Here is a 16011-nt window from a genome sequence, read left to right as displayed (position 1 = left end):
ATGGGCAACACTGAGAAAAGAGCCTGAATCAATCCTGGAAAGTAGGCACATGGTGGTTTCATGAACGACATTTATTACATTGTCTTCTAGGTGTCTCACTTCTTTGAAAAGCAAACAGAAATTTTATCAAGTCAAATATAAAATGATCCCTCTATATTTGTAGGGATATATAGCTCAGTCATGCTCCAATGGACTTTTGAAAACTAGGCATGCCACTTTATTTTTAATACTAGTATTTCAACCTAAATAATGGCGATTGGTAGTCTAATGTAAATATGTGCTTTGATTCTTTGTGTTAATGTCCTGGGCTCCTTCCTGTCTTTATTTCTAGAGATCTCTCTCTGTCTCTCTCTTGCTGTGTTTCTTTTTCTACCTTTAAATTATTGGAACTACTAACATCTGTGCTATGCCACCACCACTACCATCCAGAAACTTCAGGGAAGTTTGTGGCAGTTCTAATGCCTTGTGAAACCTGGACTCTGCTACCAGCTATTTGTATAGTTCTGCCTCCTCCAGAACTCTCACATCTACTTCCCTGCTTTGCATTCCCATTGATCCCGACCCAAGCCAGAATCCCTTTCACTCCTGCTGAGACTAGTACAGTAGTCTTCCCTTTTCACAGCACAGCCTCTCTGCCGCTAATTCATCAAAACCATCACTGTCAGGTGCATCTGTTCAGGATGCTTCTCTGTTCAAAGCCCTGACAATTAGATCTCTTTTGTGACATATTATGTCAGACTCACAAAATCCGGCCCTAACCTGATGTGGTTTGGAGTGGGGGTGTTCAGAGCCTGTGGCCAAGAAAGAATTCTTGAGATATTTTCACTGCAAAAAGGGTGTTTTTATTATAGCACAGGGACAGGACCCATGGGCAGAAAGAGCTGCACTGGGGTTGTGAGGAATGATTGATTATAAAAAATGTTCTACCCTATGGAGGTAAGGGTGATGTTAGGGTTCCAGGAAATTGAATCTATAGCTTTCTGGAGATTGTTTTATTCTTGTAAATCATTAGGACAGTCGCAAACTGATGGAGACTCCTGTCCTGCAGGACTGTGATCTCAGATAACCCTTTGTTTCTCCCTTCCCTTTGTTCTTGGGTAGCCAGGAGTGTCTGAGGAATGTCACACATATCCCACCAGGAGGGAGGCGGGGTACCAGGTGTTAACTTGTGCTGTGCCCTCAGTTTCCCTTTTGCTCCCTCATCAAACCTACCTTTTCAATTAACCTCTAGGACCTCCCAGTCTTTAACATCAATCAGACCACATCATTGCCTCTACTAAAATCCACACCCCCCAGCCTCTGACTCCTCTTTGCACTTAGAACAAAATCTCATCCCCTTGTTTTAGTTCTCAAAGCCCTGGGGTGATCTGTCACCAGCTTCATGTCATGCTCTTCCTCCCACTGCTCATTCCATTCCAGACACACTAATGGCTTCATGTTCTGTGAACACTCCACACTTTGCTACCACCCAAAGCCTTCACATTGGATTTTCCTTTTGTCTTTAATTCTCTTCCTGCTTCTCCCTGGCTGGCTTTTTCTGGCCATTCTGCTTTCAGTTCAAAATGACCTCCTCAGAGAGATCTGCATTTAGCTCCCTGCTTAAGGTAACCATGCATTCCCTCTGCCACATAACCCCACTTTGATTCCCTACCTAGCACTTATCACTAGCTTCCAGGTTTATTTGTTATGAACTGCTTGTATTTATTGGCATTTCATTGTCTTCCTCAACAGACTGTATATTACACAAGGACAGGAATGATTTCTGTTTTCATCATTGTAACTCCAGTACTTCAAAGAGTATCCAACACATTGTAGGCAATTGATAAATCAATAGTTACTGAAATAAGCAATGGGAAAGAACAAGCAATAACAGGGAGCACCCGTCTTGGTGGGGACAGTGGGGGAGGGCAGGATTGGCGATAGAGAAGTATCCTTCCAGGAGGAGATTTTTGGATTTATAGAGCTAGGAACACATAAAAGGAGAACATAGGGCACATATAGCGCATTCTGGAAACTACAAAATGTTTTGTTATAAATACATTGTAGAATTGTATGGAAGCAGTGAATAAATTGAAAATTAATGGCAAGAGATGAGATAGGCAAAAGGAAGAATCCACATTTCAAAGGGTCTTAAAGAGTTCTTCATCTTGAAGAGTTTGTGTTTATTGCTCAAGGAGTAGGAACACCTGATGGATTAAATAGTAAAGTGATATGATCAGGCTTTTGTGTTAGGAATATCATTCTGACTTCATTCTAGAGAAAGAATTGAAAATGGGTAACTTGAGGATAAGAGGCTAATTAAAAGATATGCAGGAAAGAAAGAATGATGTCTGCACTAGTACTTTAGCAGTAAGTGTAAATCTGGAGAATGACTAGCTATCTGGTCAGAAGGTAAAGTCAATAGGTTTTGATGACAAGTTGATGTGAAGGGTTCGGACAAAAGAGAGAGATCCTTGGTCTTCCCTACACAGCCCACTTGATGAAGGACTTCAGGGTCATAGGACTCAGGTCAATGAGACTGTCTGTAAACTCCTTATACGATCACCCTTTAGTGCTAGAGCCTTTTTTTTTTTAATTTTATTTATTCATTCATGAGAGACACACACACACACACAGAAGGAGAGACACAGGCTGAGGGAGAAGCAGGCTCCACGCAGAGAGCCCGACATGGGACTCGATCCCAGGTCCCCAGGATCAGGCCCTGGGCTGAAGGAGGTGCTAAACCACTGAGCCACCCAGGCTGCCCTGCTAGAGCCTTTCTGAGAGTCACACTCACTCCAGAGGGTTAGACCGAAATTTGCTTTCTCATCCCTAACTTTGAGGTGCTGCTACTATTTGATGCCCCACAAGCTTTCCTGAAACACAACACCTATTATAACAATCCTTGGTTTCCCCACTTCTTCACGTATTCCCTCTATCTCACCTGCACGGTTTAAGAGAGTGAATCAGCTCATTTGTTTCTTCACACAGGGTGTGAGCCATCATGTCCCTTGTCTCTCTCACACACAAAGAGAATGAGACATAGTACCAAGATCATTTTTTTTGCACAGCTTTCTTATGCTCTTCTGCTTAATCATAATACATTTTTAAATTTGATACAACCACTGCTATAACCCTTAAATACTGAGCAATAATCATCACATATCTTTATATTTTCCTACTCAGCACACACTTCTCTTACTTCTAGTCATTCCTCTGCCATAGTTCTTTCATTCATTCATACAATATTTATTAAGCATTAACTTCTGCTCTCTACTATAGCTGAGATTCTGACATAAGTCATCTGGCCCTTGAAAAGCCTCTACCAGCAGCATCCTCCGGCTGTATGCTCATTTGCTTGCTTTGCATTTAGATTACAGATGGCATGCTCAGGAAGATAGTCAGGAATGGAGATGATGCCTGAGGGCCATTTGGCAAACGGATGGCCAGAAGAAGACCTCTGGAAAGCAGAAGAGTGATAAAAAAAATAGGGTCATGGAGTCAGGAACCCAGGGAAATCTCTATCTCTACAAGTGAAAGCAGAAGGTTGAGGTAGATTCAAAGGAAGACTCATCAAAATTGCTCAAGATGTCAGAGAAGAGTCAAAAGAAGAACCAATGGAAGCATTTTAAATAAGAGGAAGTAGTCACTAGTATTTATTGCTGCATAAAGGTCAAGGAAGATAAGAAGGGAAAGTGTTCATTGGGTTTGATAATTGGGATTTCAGTGGTAAAGTTAGCAAAAGCACTTTTGCGGGCTGGTGATGGGAGAAGGCTGGAGAGTAAAGGGCGCCTAGGAAGTTAAGGAAGCTAAACTGTAGAGAAAGGAGAGAAACCAGTATCAGGGCAGAAGGCAAACGATCCAAGGAGGGACATTATCAATTCTGCCTCTAAAAGTGCACAGCTGTGGTCTACAACATGGGCAGGAGACTGAACCCCTTTCCATGGTACCATTTCTGCCAACTGTACACCACCCACAATGCTGGCAGCTATGGGACTCCTGCTGGCATCCATAGATCTTCCCGAGCAAAGTGAGAGTGAGGGAAAAAACACTTGGTCTTCCACTTTCTCTCTGCCCTTCCCTTCACCTCATACTTTTAATTCTTAGGAAAAGTAAAATTAAAGATAACCACAGTGTGAAGCAGCTTTAATGAAGGTTTACACAGGTTCAGGATGTGATTCTAATGACCCAGTCTCAGACTTTTTCCCAGTGGCTTCCAGTTTGAAGTTGACTGCCAGAAAACATTAAAGATTAGCAAAGCACGTGGCCATTTCTCTTAGAGACATTTCCTCTTGTTTCAACACTTAACTGGCTTTGTAATATCGGGGAACAGTCCTTAAATCTCCAGGATCTTAGACTTGAAGATGACACTGTAGAACAGGAGCAGATGTGAGAAAGCTTGCCCACCCCAAGGAGGTTTCAGAGGAAAAGGGCCACTCAGAGGAAGATTATTAGGCATCATGCATCTTCCATGCCCACACACAAAACCCTTGTTCTTTGCCAGTGACTTACTCTGTTGCCTTACAGTTCACAAAGATTTGAACTTGTGGTCCGTCCTGACTATAGCTTTGTTCAGACTTTCAAAGGAATCAAAAAGTCCTGCAAGAATAAGAATCACTCTATTAACCCAACATCCACCTTGAAAACCTTGGATTTGGGGCACCTGGGTGGCTCACTTGGTTAAGCATGCCTTCGTTTCAGGTCATGATCCCAGGATCCTGGGATCAAGCCCCACATCAGGCTCCCTGCTCAGCAGAGAGTCTGCTTCTCCCCCTCCCTCTGCCCCTCTCCCTGCCTGTGTGCGCTCTCTCTCTCTCTCTCTCTCATTCTTTCTCTCTCTTGGTCTCAAAGAAATAAGACCTTTAAAAAAAGAAAACCTTGAAATTTTAAAAGCTGTCTCTCAATTCTGTTTAAACCATATTTCAAATTTTATACTAGGTAAAATATAAAACAGCTCTTTTGGGATAGTGGCTGGAGTTGGGCACTGATAGGGAGACAGCAGCCTCCCCTGATCAGCCTCCCACACACTTCCTTGGGCTCACCCTAAAGCCAGAGAACCTCCTAGAAGTGTTCCAGGGAGAAATGTACAAGGAGACAAACACTTCCAAAGGGGACAGGGAGAGCACCCCTAGATTACAAACACTACACCTCTCCTCTAGTCTACTGGTGAAGAAACCCAGTGCAGGTTCAAAGGTAAATACTGGGATCCCCTTCATGAAATCTACGTTATTGTGTTCTTCAGCAGCAAAAGTATTGCCTCTGAAAGAATTCTGGAAAATTATGTAAAGTCTCACACCTTTCTAAGTGGAAAGCTAACTTTTTTTTTTTTTTTTTTTTTTTTTGCCGTCTAGGTTTTAAAATGAATAAAAGATGGGATGTTCCATACATTGTAAAGTTTAGCCTTTTTTTTAAATTTTTATTTATGATAGTCACAGAGAGAGAGAGAGAGAGAGAGAGAGAGAGGCAGAGACACAGGCAGAGGGAGAAGCAGGCTCCATGCACCGGGAGCCCGACGTGGGACTCGATTCCGGGTCTCCAGGATCGCGCCCTGGGCCAAAGGCAGGCACTAAACCGCTGCGCCACACAGGGATCCCCAAGTTTAGCTTTTTAACATAAGTAAATGTCACATCACTTCTCAAAATTTATTCCTGTGGAATTAAATACTGTAGTGATCTAATGACCCTCATCACTTAAGAAAAAATATTAAACAAGTTTTGGATAATAGGAACTTTTATTATTTGTTATTATAGTTATAGTTATTATTTGTTTTGTTTCCTTTAATACCTATCTCTTTTCCACTTCCTCTATAGAATTTTAATCTAATATAATGCAATTTTAAGCTTAAAGTCTCTAATTGATCACTAAATCTTCTTTACAAAAAAGGTAACAAATCAAAATTTGAAAGATTCAATTTTCTGAAAGTATATGTGATTTTAGATTCCCCAACCTTCAGGACTTTCATGTGCAACATAAGAGAGTTGGACAAGATAAGCATTCCCAGAACTTATCTAAAAATATTTTTTAAATATTAAGATATTTTATGAAATCCCAACAGAAGGGAACTTATTAGAAATAATACTTATAATTGATCTGAAGGGAACAAGTTTATTATATATATTAAAATATATATGTACTATGCATATATATTAAATATTGAATAGTATTGTGGACGCAGGCTGAAATTATCAAGCAGGAAGGCAAAACATAGATCAGTAATATAGGATAGATGATATAGCACAGCACAATTCATTGATGCCCTATGCATCAAAGTATAGGTCAGGGAGTTTGCATGCAACTTCCTAGTATTTTGGAGTATAGCATACTAGTTCTTCAGGGGAGATTACTGCATAATAATAATGACAATATTTTTCTGATGTGTGTATTACAAATTGTTTCATAAATGGAAAATATTGGTTGCACCAAGTAGTTACTTGGTAAATATTTGTCAAATGAAAGAAAAAACAAATTCTGTTCTCAGCCTTGGTTCAGAATATCAGAAAGGGAGACAGAACATGAGAGACTCCTAACTCTGGGAAACAAACTGGGGGTGGTGGAAGGGGAGGTAGGCCGGGGGGTGGGGGTGACTGGGTGACGGGCACTGAGGGGGGCACTTGATAGGATGAGCACTGGGTTTTATTCTATATGTTGGCAAATTGAACACCAATAACAAAAATTTGTAAAAAAAAAAAAAAAAAAAAAAAAGAATACAGACTCAGAAGCAGAGCAGTAAGAAGCAAGCAGGAAGCAGAGGGCTTGAACCTCCACCTTGATGGAAACAGGGAGGATTCTAACTCAGTATAATGATTGTTAACAAGAATTTTTTTGGCCACATCGATTTCACATGGATACTAAAAGGAAGTTTTCTTTTCTTGTTTCAGGCCAGCTGCCTAAAAGCCATTAGGAACTGGAGATTTCAGAGAGTGATCTTCACAAGTGCCAAACTCCTTTGCTTCAGTGTCCTGATTTTTGGTAAACTTAATTTTAACCTATCATCTGGGCCTGAGTAATTAGGGGAACTTCTCCAAGTAGGAGAAGTTAAGGATAGTAGCCAGTCATTATGAGACATGGGGATACTGTCCCCGCCCAGATGCCCAGAAAAAAAAAATGCACCCAACACCATCCTAGCGCTGGAAAGACTGTAGACAAACTGAAATGGACATCTCCAGGGTCCATTATCCATTAGGCACAGCAGGCACTGGCCAACACTACTGATAAGGACCCACAAAAATGTCTTATACAATATGAATGAATATATACATATATATATATATTTTAAAGATTTTATTTATTTATTCATGAGAGACACACAGAGAGAGAGAGAGAGAGGCAGAGACACAGGCAGAGAGAGAAGCATGCTCCATGCAGGGAGCCCGATGTGGGACTCGATCCCGGGTCTCCAGGATCAGGCCCTGGGCTGAAGGCGGCGCTAAAATGCTGAGCCACCCAGGCTGCCCTGGATATATATTTATACCAATGCAACTGTAAAATACAGTTTTTAAGATTTTATTTTTTTAAAAGATTTTATTTATTTATTCATGAGAGACGCAGAGAGAATGAGGCAGAGATACAGGCAGAGAGAGAAGCAGGCTCCCCACAAGAAGCCCAATGCTGAACTCGATTCCAGACCTTGGGATCCTGCTCTGAGCAGAATGCAGACAATCGCTGAGCCATCCAGGTGTTCCAGCTTTCAAGATTTTTATTATGGAGGAAGCAGCTGAAAAAGGCAAAACTACCTAGGCTCTGTGAAAGTCAATAATGCAGCCCTGGTGGCACCAAAATAATAGTCTTAGGGCAAAATAGTGCAATAGAGGTATCAGTGAAGGAGGAACAAATAACCTTCATATGGGCAGCAGAGGACAGGGGTGAATAGGAACAAAAAAGACTATAAACAGGAAAGAGAGCCACTTCCAGGTCTGATTGCTTGCATTGTACACTTCTTCACGTGGGATCTGGCCTTTTCTGGCCTGGATGAGTTCCCACTGGCTACAAAAACAATATCTTTCATCAGAGTGCCCCTTACACTTTTGAAGGGCACATACTTTATTTCATCTGATGTGACAAACATTTCTTCAAAAGGCTTGTTGTAAGCCTTATTTTAACAAGTGAGTGAGCAGGAGGAGGACATAGCATAATTTATCAAAGAGAGACAGTCAAGAGAGATGGAATGAGTGTAAGATTGCAGACCAGGAGATTTGATTTGTAAGCTGCCTCTGCCACAAACATGCTGTGTTTCACTCAAGAAGTCTTTACTGAACACCAGTGAAGTGCCCAGCTCTGTGCTTGGTGTGAAGGACCCAGAGATAAAAACAGACCACTCTCAGGATTCACAATCCAGCAGGTGTGGACCATGTCACGGGAAGAGACATTCTAGGGCCCAGTTATAAGGGAGGTGGAGGCAGAGATGAGGTGCGGTGGGAGCCTGGAGGAAGAGGAGCAAGCCTACCTGGGCAAGCAGGGAAAGTAGGGGGAGGAAAAGTTTACTAGGCATAAGTGGGGACAGCAGCCAGAATAGCAGAAAGAACATTGCAAAGGCACAGAAGTGGGAGTCTGTTTTGCTAAGAAGGTAAATGTGGCAGGTGATGAATCTGGGCCAGCAGGTAAGCTCCAGATCACCAAGCGTCTTATTTTCCATATGAAGAGGTAGACCCTGGAGACTTAAAGCAGCCACCAAGACATTTTATGTGTCATTTAAATTGGGCAAATTCCTCAATATGTCTCTTCCATTTATGAAAGGAGGAGAAGATTAGATGACCCAACTCTGTTATCACATGATTCCAAATCTTTAATACTAAGGATCCTCAGAATACAATTTCCTATTCTGACTTCATGTGTATTTTTTTAGGTAAAAGATGGAAACTACTCTTCTTCCTTAAAACAACCAGACTAGACATAAAATAGTCATGTTTTAGGTATTTTTCTTCCAGTCAGAAACTCATCTGACTACTTAGAAGTGTGTTTATGCTCATAAAATCCTTCTGGTTAGGGATGTTAACCTGGCATTCACTCTCCTTCACCCAGAATTAATAAAGCAGAAAGAAGTGGCAGGATGGACCTATAATTACAGCACGAAAGCGTATTCATGGAATTATTCCCGGATTTTCTGCCAGAAGCACTACACAGATTTAGTGGCCATCCAGAATAAAAAAGAAATTGCTTACCTCAATGATGTCATACCTTACTACAATTCCTACTACTGGATTGGGATCCGAAAGATCAATGATAAATGGACCTGGGTGGGAACCAAAAAGCCTCTCACCGAAGAGGCCGAGAACTGGGCTGACAATGAGCCCAACAACAAAAAGAACAATCAGGACTGTGTGGAGATCTACATCAAGAGCTTGTCGGCCCCTGGCAAGTGGAATGATGAGCCCTGCTGGAAAAGGAAGCGGGCGCTATGCTATACAGGTAGGATCTTCTCTATTCTGAAGTTTGTCTGTTTAAAAAAAAAAAAAATGCCTCCCCTCGTTCATTGATCTAACCACTGAGTCAGTAACATTGAGTCACAAATCCAGGGAAGTGAGAAAAGGGATAAACTATAATCAGCACTGTTGAGGACCTGAAAGGATATAAGATCAGAATTAGAGAAAACTGGATTTTTGAAACTAAAAGGACATTTTTATGATAACCTGATCCACCTTCCTCGTTTTGTAACAGATGAAATAGACACTCAGGAAGTTTTAGTCTCCTAAAATTTATGTCCTGAGCTTTTTTTGCACCACTCTGCTGTAGTATAAGAGATGGTATAAGTTGAAAGGTAGGTTGGCCCCGCCCCCAGGAGACACAGCTCTAACTCACACCTACTGCACATCAGTATGTTGCAGGTATTGTTATTAATTTGTGGGTCATGAGTCTATTTCGTGTTAGTTTCATTTAGTCCTCATGAGAACCCTCATCAATCAGGTCCTCTAGTACTCTCATTTCACTGATGAGACAAAGGCTCAGGCTAGTAAGGAATCTGCTCAAGGTTCTAAACTACTTGATGGTGGGGGAGCTATACGTAGACTGATGGTGGAGTTGGTTTCAAACTCATGATCCGAAGTTGGTGCTTATTAACCACATATGCTACTGTACTCTTTGCTCTACGTTCTCATAAGACAAGGTGAAAACATGACCAACAATCACAAATGCTTTATAGATTCCCTTCAACAACAGCATGTATTCAGGTGTGCTGGACTTTGGGAGGGGCTGGAGGTGTGAGGAAAGGGAAGAAAGAGGTAACTGGGAGTGCATTTGCTTCTCACCAAAGTAAGCAGTTCCTGAGTAAGCAGACATGCATGGAAGCTTGGTCTTCATATAGTCATGCACCTGTGCCAGAACCAGTTCCATCTTTCTGATGTGGATTCTCATGCAGAGGCACTCTTTCTGCCCCATGTAGCACCCAAACACTGTGGCTAGGGAGAGACTTGACCGTCCCGGGCAAGATAGTCCTGAGTCCTCTGAGCCTCTTCTTTCATAAATCATCTTACAGATGCCACACTCTGCTACGTATGTTCTAAACTCTTTAAATGATAAATACATCCCCTCAGAGGTCTTCCTCCACTTTCCCTCTACTTCTCTCTCTCCTCACTCAAGCCTCCTATCTGAGGGAAAACATATCCATAAATGCTTTGTCATGTAGTTAGGTCTCATTTTGTAAATAATTTATAAACAAATGAACAAACAAATAAATTTATTAATTAAAAAAATCACAACCTGTTCTTTATAGGCTAGGATGAACATTACCAGAATATTTGCTCATCCTGCTGTTCTCCCCGTCAGCTCCCTACACTCCCTGGGTTATGCCTTCCTGAAACTATGCCTGTAAGATTAGTTTGGTTGCCAGTGGATGCTCCAGTATGCCTCTGCTTCCCCTCCCTGCTCAACCTTCAACATCCATATCTGCAAGACTATCTTCCCCAACAAAGCTTGCAAAAAATTACAAGGAAGAAAAGGGATCAGAAACCACTGGTATGCACAATGCCACTCCTCTAACCTGCAATAATGGTGGATATGGATAATTATTGCAATTTTGCCTGAACACAGCCAGTTTCCATCTCCACCAATACAACACTCTAGGCAGCCACTATCACTGAGTCACATTTTGCCATCCAACACATAAAGGGTATAGGGGAACCATCGACTCTCTGTGGGAGATAGATGATAAATAGAGTATCATCTGTCTGCATCAACTGTCTGCAGTTGTAGACTGCAACAATAAATTAAGTTGGGTCAATTCTCTAAATTTTAGGATTTGCTAGACCACAGAACAGCCTAGCAAAAAAGATTCATTCAGTGAATCATCATTATGTCTTTTCCTGGGTATTCAAAGCTATAGAAAGTTACTAACCTGTCTGAAACCCTGATGTGGAGTAGAATACAGACCATTGACTGTTTTCTAATTTCTAACATTCTGAGATCCTGAGGAAGTTATAATCAGAATAGAATTTGTGTGCTCCCAGAGCATAGGACAGACAGGTATTGCTGCTGGGAGACACTGGTAGGGTCAAGGTGAATAGGATGTAAGATGTGGACCAAACTTCTGTCTATTGGCTACTGCTCCTCCTACATCTTCCTGTTACTTGGAACCCTACCCAGTGCTCCCATGCAGCTTCACCAAACTTGCTGGCTGCCTCAGGGAATGTTTTCCTATAGAACCTGCATAACTTATGGAATGAGAGCATCTCAGAGTTGAGATCTAGTATAATCCTCTATGTGACATATGAGTTTCCTTTTGTAATGGACCAAAGTGGACGATGTGTGGTCAAGGCCTAGTGCAGAGGGAACATCACCAGAAAATAGTCTAGCCTCAGACCTTACCCCCAGTTCTGACCTCATCAGCAAAATTATTCTCAGTGCTTTCATAATATCAATTCTAATGTTAACCCTCCATCAGGTACATAGTGTACACATTCCCAAAAAGTCTCTTGCAGGAAAGAAACCCTAGCCCTTCTGCATTCAGACCTTCTTCTATTGAGAAGGGCCTGGCTGGCCAGTCATATTGCCCACACATAAGCCTGGCATAGTTGGACCTGTGAAACATCTCTTCAGCAGACTGTTGTCCTGTACCATGAAGAGGTCTTAAGCATCTCATTTGCTTCCTCTACCCCTCCACCATGTGGTGTTGGGTGCAGATTTGAAATGAACAAAAGGTGCAAGGGCTTTGACCCTGATCTTGGGCCAGTTGGCCTCAGAGAAGTAGCTTGCCTGAGGTCGCATAATAGTAGGCAGCAGAGCCAGGATCCTGATCACATTTATGTGACCCCTCACATCTGATTCCTAACCTTTGTCTGTCTTGGGGGCTTCTGTAATGATACAACTCTAAGAGCATTATTGGTTAAAAAGCCACAATCTGTTTTGTACCACATAGAGGAGTTTCTCTGTCTACACATCTAAGAGTGGCTCTTTGTCTCTCTGTGCCACACATAACAATCCCTCCTTAGGCAACACTAAACTCAGCCTAAAGTGGAAGCTATGCACTGCTCTGGTGGGCTCCTACAATGTCCTTCACAGGGACCAAGCTGGCACACCAAAGGACACTGTCATTTTCTGCTATGTGGCCGGCATGATCTTATCTAAGAGGGGCTAAGAAAAGTCAGCTTTTCTTCACATCTCCCGGGAATGCCCATGATTCTTATCCTTCTGTATCCATGCAGCCTCCTGCCAGGACATGTCCTGTAGCAAGCAAGGAGAATGCATTGAGACCATCGGGAACTACACCTGCTCCTGCTTCCCCGGATTCTATGGATCAGAATGTGAATATGGTGAGGCCACTATTTTGTTGATATTATTGTGGCTATTGGTCTTGTGCTGGAAGTGGTGCCAGGAAGCAAACTGTGTTGGAGACTCTCCAGTGAATAATGGCTAGTCCTGGCTCTCTCTATGGTCTGTCATTTGGCCCCACTTCAATTGTCCCAAGACACATGCTCTGGGTAAAACATTTCATTAGAATATTTGCTCAGAAAATCCTAAAAGGTAAAAGGGAAACATAAAGGAAGCAAAACAAAGGCTGATTTTGCTCACTTAAAGTAAAAACCAGTGAAAGACTGATTATTTCCCAAGATGTAGTCAATACAAAGGAACCAAGGAAAGGTGACCAGGTTGGGTTAGAAAGACAGGGTTAAGAGGGTTATACAAATAGCTTCCAACTTATAGAAAACATGACACTGTCTTTAAACCTGCAATTTAAAAAAATCAATATTTTGTCCCTACAGTCAGAGAGTGTGGGGATTTTGATCTTCCACAGCATGTGCTCATGAACTGCAGCCACCCTCTAGGAAACTTCTCTTTCAATTCAGAGTGCAGCTTCTACTGCACTGAAGGGTACGAATTGAATGGACCCAGCAAGCTGGAATGCTTGGCTTCTGGAACCTGGACAAATAAGCCACCACGATGTGTAGGTATGTAGAGTCTATTCTTTCTATCTTCACTGATAACTAGAATTTCAGAGGGGAAAAAAGCTTTCTCCATTAAAAGCATGGGAAGTAGTGAGTCTCTGCATTAGATGGGGAATTCTGATTTTTACTATTATCCATCAATGAGAATAACACTAATACTGGTTTTCATGATGTTTTGTATCTATAGTGAGATAATCAGCATAATTTTTGATTCTCAGGAAAAAGCATCACAAAGGGATCTACCTCTCTTTGTTAATTGCAAAGCAGAGTGTAATAATGAGGATTTAGGGCTGAGTATTATTAATTTGATCATTTTACTTTGCATGCTTCTTTATTTTTTTAAAAAAAATTTTTCTTTATTGAAGAGAGAGAGAAAGCATGGGTGGGGGCAGTAGGAGAGGGAGAAGTAGACTCCCTACAGAGCAGAGAGCCAATCCCAATTTGGGGCTCATCCCACGACCCTGGGATTATGACCTGAGCCAAAGGCAGTCACTTAAGCAGCTAAACCGCCCAGGTGCCCATTACCTTGCTTCTTTAAAAAGTAAATGACTGGGACGCTTGGGTGGCTCAGTGGTTGAGCATCTGCCTTTGGCTCAAGGCATCATCCCAGGACTCTGGGATCGAGTCCCACATCAGGCTCCCTGCATGAAGCCTACTTCTCCCTCTGCCTATATCTCTGTCTCTGTCTCTCATGAATAAATAAAGTCTTTTTAAAACTAAAAAGTAAATAAAAAATAAGGATGTTTGGATCCTTTATGTTAAAAATACCATTTAACCAGCCCAGTGTATCACCTTGTCCTGTAGGAAAGGTATAGATAGCTGCTCTAGCATCCTGAGGTTTCTCAGGTGCTGAGCATAACCCAAGGGCTCATGCTATTGCTCTGTGGTTGTTTGTAGCTACCCAGTGTCCACCCCTAAAGACTCCTGAGCAAGGAAGCATGAACTGTCTTCACTCTGTCGAAGCATTCCAGTATCAATCCAGCTGCCACTTTAGTTGTGAAGAGGGATTTGCATTAGTTGGGCCAGAGGTGGTACAGTGCACAGCCTCAGGGATGTGGACGGCTGCAGCCCCAGTGTGTGAAGGTGAGTTTCCAGCAGCTGAGGGTGTGTAATGTTCACTGCACCCAGTTCTTGCTGTGAGTACAGATGACAGTGGCCAGCTATGGAGAAGTTTTCCTGAACTGTCACAACTTGACTCTCCTTCCACGTGCCACTCAGTACATTGGGTACATCTGGGATAGGAAAAGGGTGTCAGGCACCAGAAAAACAAGAGTCTGGCTTCACTAAAAACTAAATTTAGAAGTCCTCCCTTCTCCCAAACTCACAGCCCCACTCCCCACTCAAGCAGTTACAGAATGGCTCCATTCATAAATTTCTCTCAAGAAGGAAAGGATGGCATCTACATCTGTGTAGAAGACCTACCTGGACAGGTTTATAGAGGTAAAAGGAAGAGAGGACATTAGGAAAAAGCTTGGAAGACTCTTTTCTTTAAAGATTAAGATTACCCTGTGGACTGGTCCTCCAATTCTGGACAAATATCGGGAGAGACCCTTAGAGTTTCCTAGGTCTACCTAGATTTCCTGAAGTAGTTTTATCACTGCTCCCCCACTGTGGGCCTGGTTTTCTCCTTCCTTAGTATCTTTCTCTCTCTCCCTGGTTCTTCTCTGCAGTTGTGCAGTGTCCACTCCTGGAAGCCCCTAGCAAAGGAACCATGGACTGTGTTCATCCCCTCGCTGCCTTTGCGTATGGCTCCAGATGCAAATTTGAATGTGAACCAGGTTATCAAGCGAGGGGCTGGGCCTCACTCCACTGCACTCGCTCTGGCCAGTGGACTGCACCCCCACCAGCCTGTGAGGGTAGGAGTTTCCTTTAGTTGCCCCCTTCCACCCGGGATAGGGTTATGGCACTGTGGAAAGATCAGGGGCTCTTCACCTCAGGATAGCCCCCTCCAGACTGACACTTGAACAGGTTGCCCAACCTCCAGGAAGCATGCTTTTCTCATCCATGAAATGAGCTAAGAATTGTCAGGTGCTTTTGTGAGAATGAAATATATAAACAGTACACAATTAACTAGCACGTGTAAAGTAGCTAGCATTAGACTAGGCATTAGATTTCTGCCTTTTTTCCCCTTCCTGACTTATTGGTAATATAGGCTGTGGGACAAGTCCTCTACTTGAGAGGAAGTCAGAACGCTGGCTATTAGGACAAAGAGGGGGCTTCCCCATGGTCTTTTGGAGGTGGCTTTGACTATGGAGGGAAGCACACTGCAGTGGCAGAGGCTGTGATGCAACCCTTCACAGTTGCACAAGAGCACAAAACTGAATTCTGTACAGTTGCCTCATACCCTCAGCTCATAAGGCAGAAAGGGGGGAAATTGAGGATTGGATCAGTGAGTGCCCAGAAGACCTAGATTACAAGCCCAGCCCTGCTACTGTCCAGATATAAGACCTTAGGGAAATAACTTAATTTCTGAACCCCACTTTTCTCATCTGTAAAGGAAGAGAGAAGCACTAGAGGATCTTTGGTTCTTAGAGGCCCCAGTTCTATAAAAAGCAAAGGTCTAAGCCCCAGGTTTGATGGGGGTCTTCACACTATGAAAAAAAACAGGAATAGCCTGGAGACAAAATGCTTTATCAAGGAAGCACATGAGGAAACCAGT

At 42.5% G+C, this 16011-nt stretch overlaps 1 protein-coding gene and 1 long non-coding RNA gene across 5 annotated transcripts in view; one reads left to right on the top strand and one right to left on the bottom strand.

Annotated features, from left to right (window-relative positions):
- The window catches only part of LOC140594989 (uncharacterized), a 134291-nt gene that overhangs the window by 94988 nt on the left and 23292 nt on the right, over window positions 1-16011 (bottom strand). The gene's annotated exons all lie outside the window — the stretch shown is intronic.
- The window catches only part of SELP (selectin P), a 39299-nt gene that overhangs the window by 2263 nt on the left and 21025 nt on the right, over window positions 1-16011 (top strand). For 2 of the 4 annotated variants that reach the window (XM_072732957.1, XM_026003335.2), the window contains exons 2-7: window positions 6858-6948; window positions 8998-9384; window positions 12612-12719; window positions 13170-13355; window positions 14250-14435; window positions 15023-15208. In XM_072732957.1, the coding sequence (XP_072589058.1) occupies window positions 6858-6948; window positions 8998-9384; window positions 12612-12719; window positions 13170-13355; window positions 14250-14435; window positions 15023-15208 (1144 nt within the window). The remainder of the gene's footprint in view (window positions 1-6857; window positions 6949-8997; window positions 9385-12611; window positions 12720-13169; window positions 13356-14249; window positions 14436-15022; window positions 15209-16011) is intronic. The other 2 variants (XM_072732959.1, XM_072732958.1) reach the window with 1 other exon arrangement.

This window comes from Vulpes vulpes, chromosome 13 (genome assembly GCF_048418805.1).
Source record: "Vulpes vulpes isolate BD-2025 chromosome 13, VulVul3, whole genome shotgun sequence".
Classification (NCBI taxonomy): domain Eukaryota; kingdom Metazoa; phylum Chordata; class Mammalia; order Carnivora; family Canidae; genus Vulpes; species Vulpes vulpes.
Note: the sequence above shows the minus strand (reverse complement) of the source record. Positions and strands in the feature narration are given on the sequence as shown.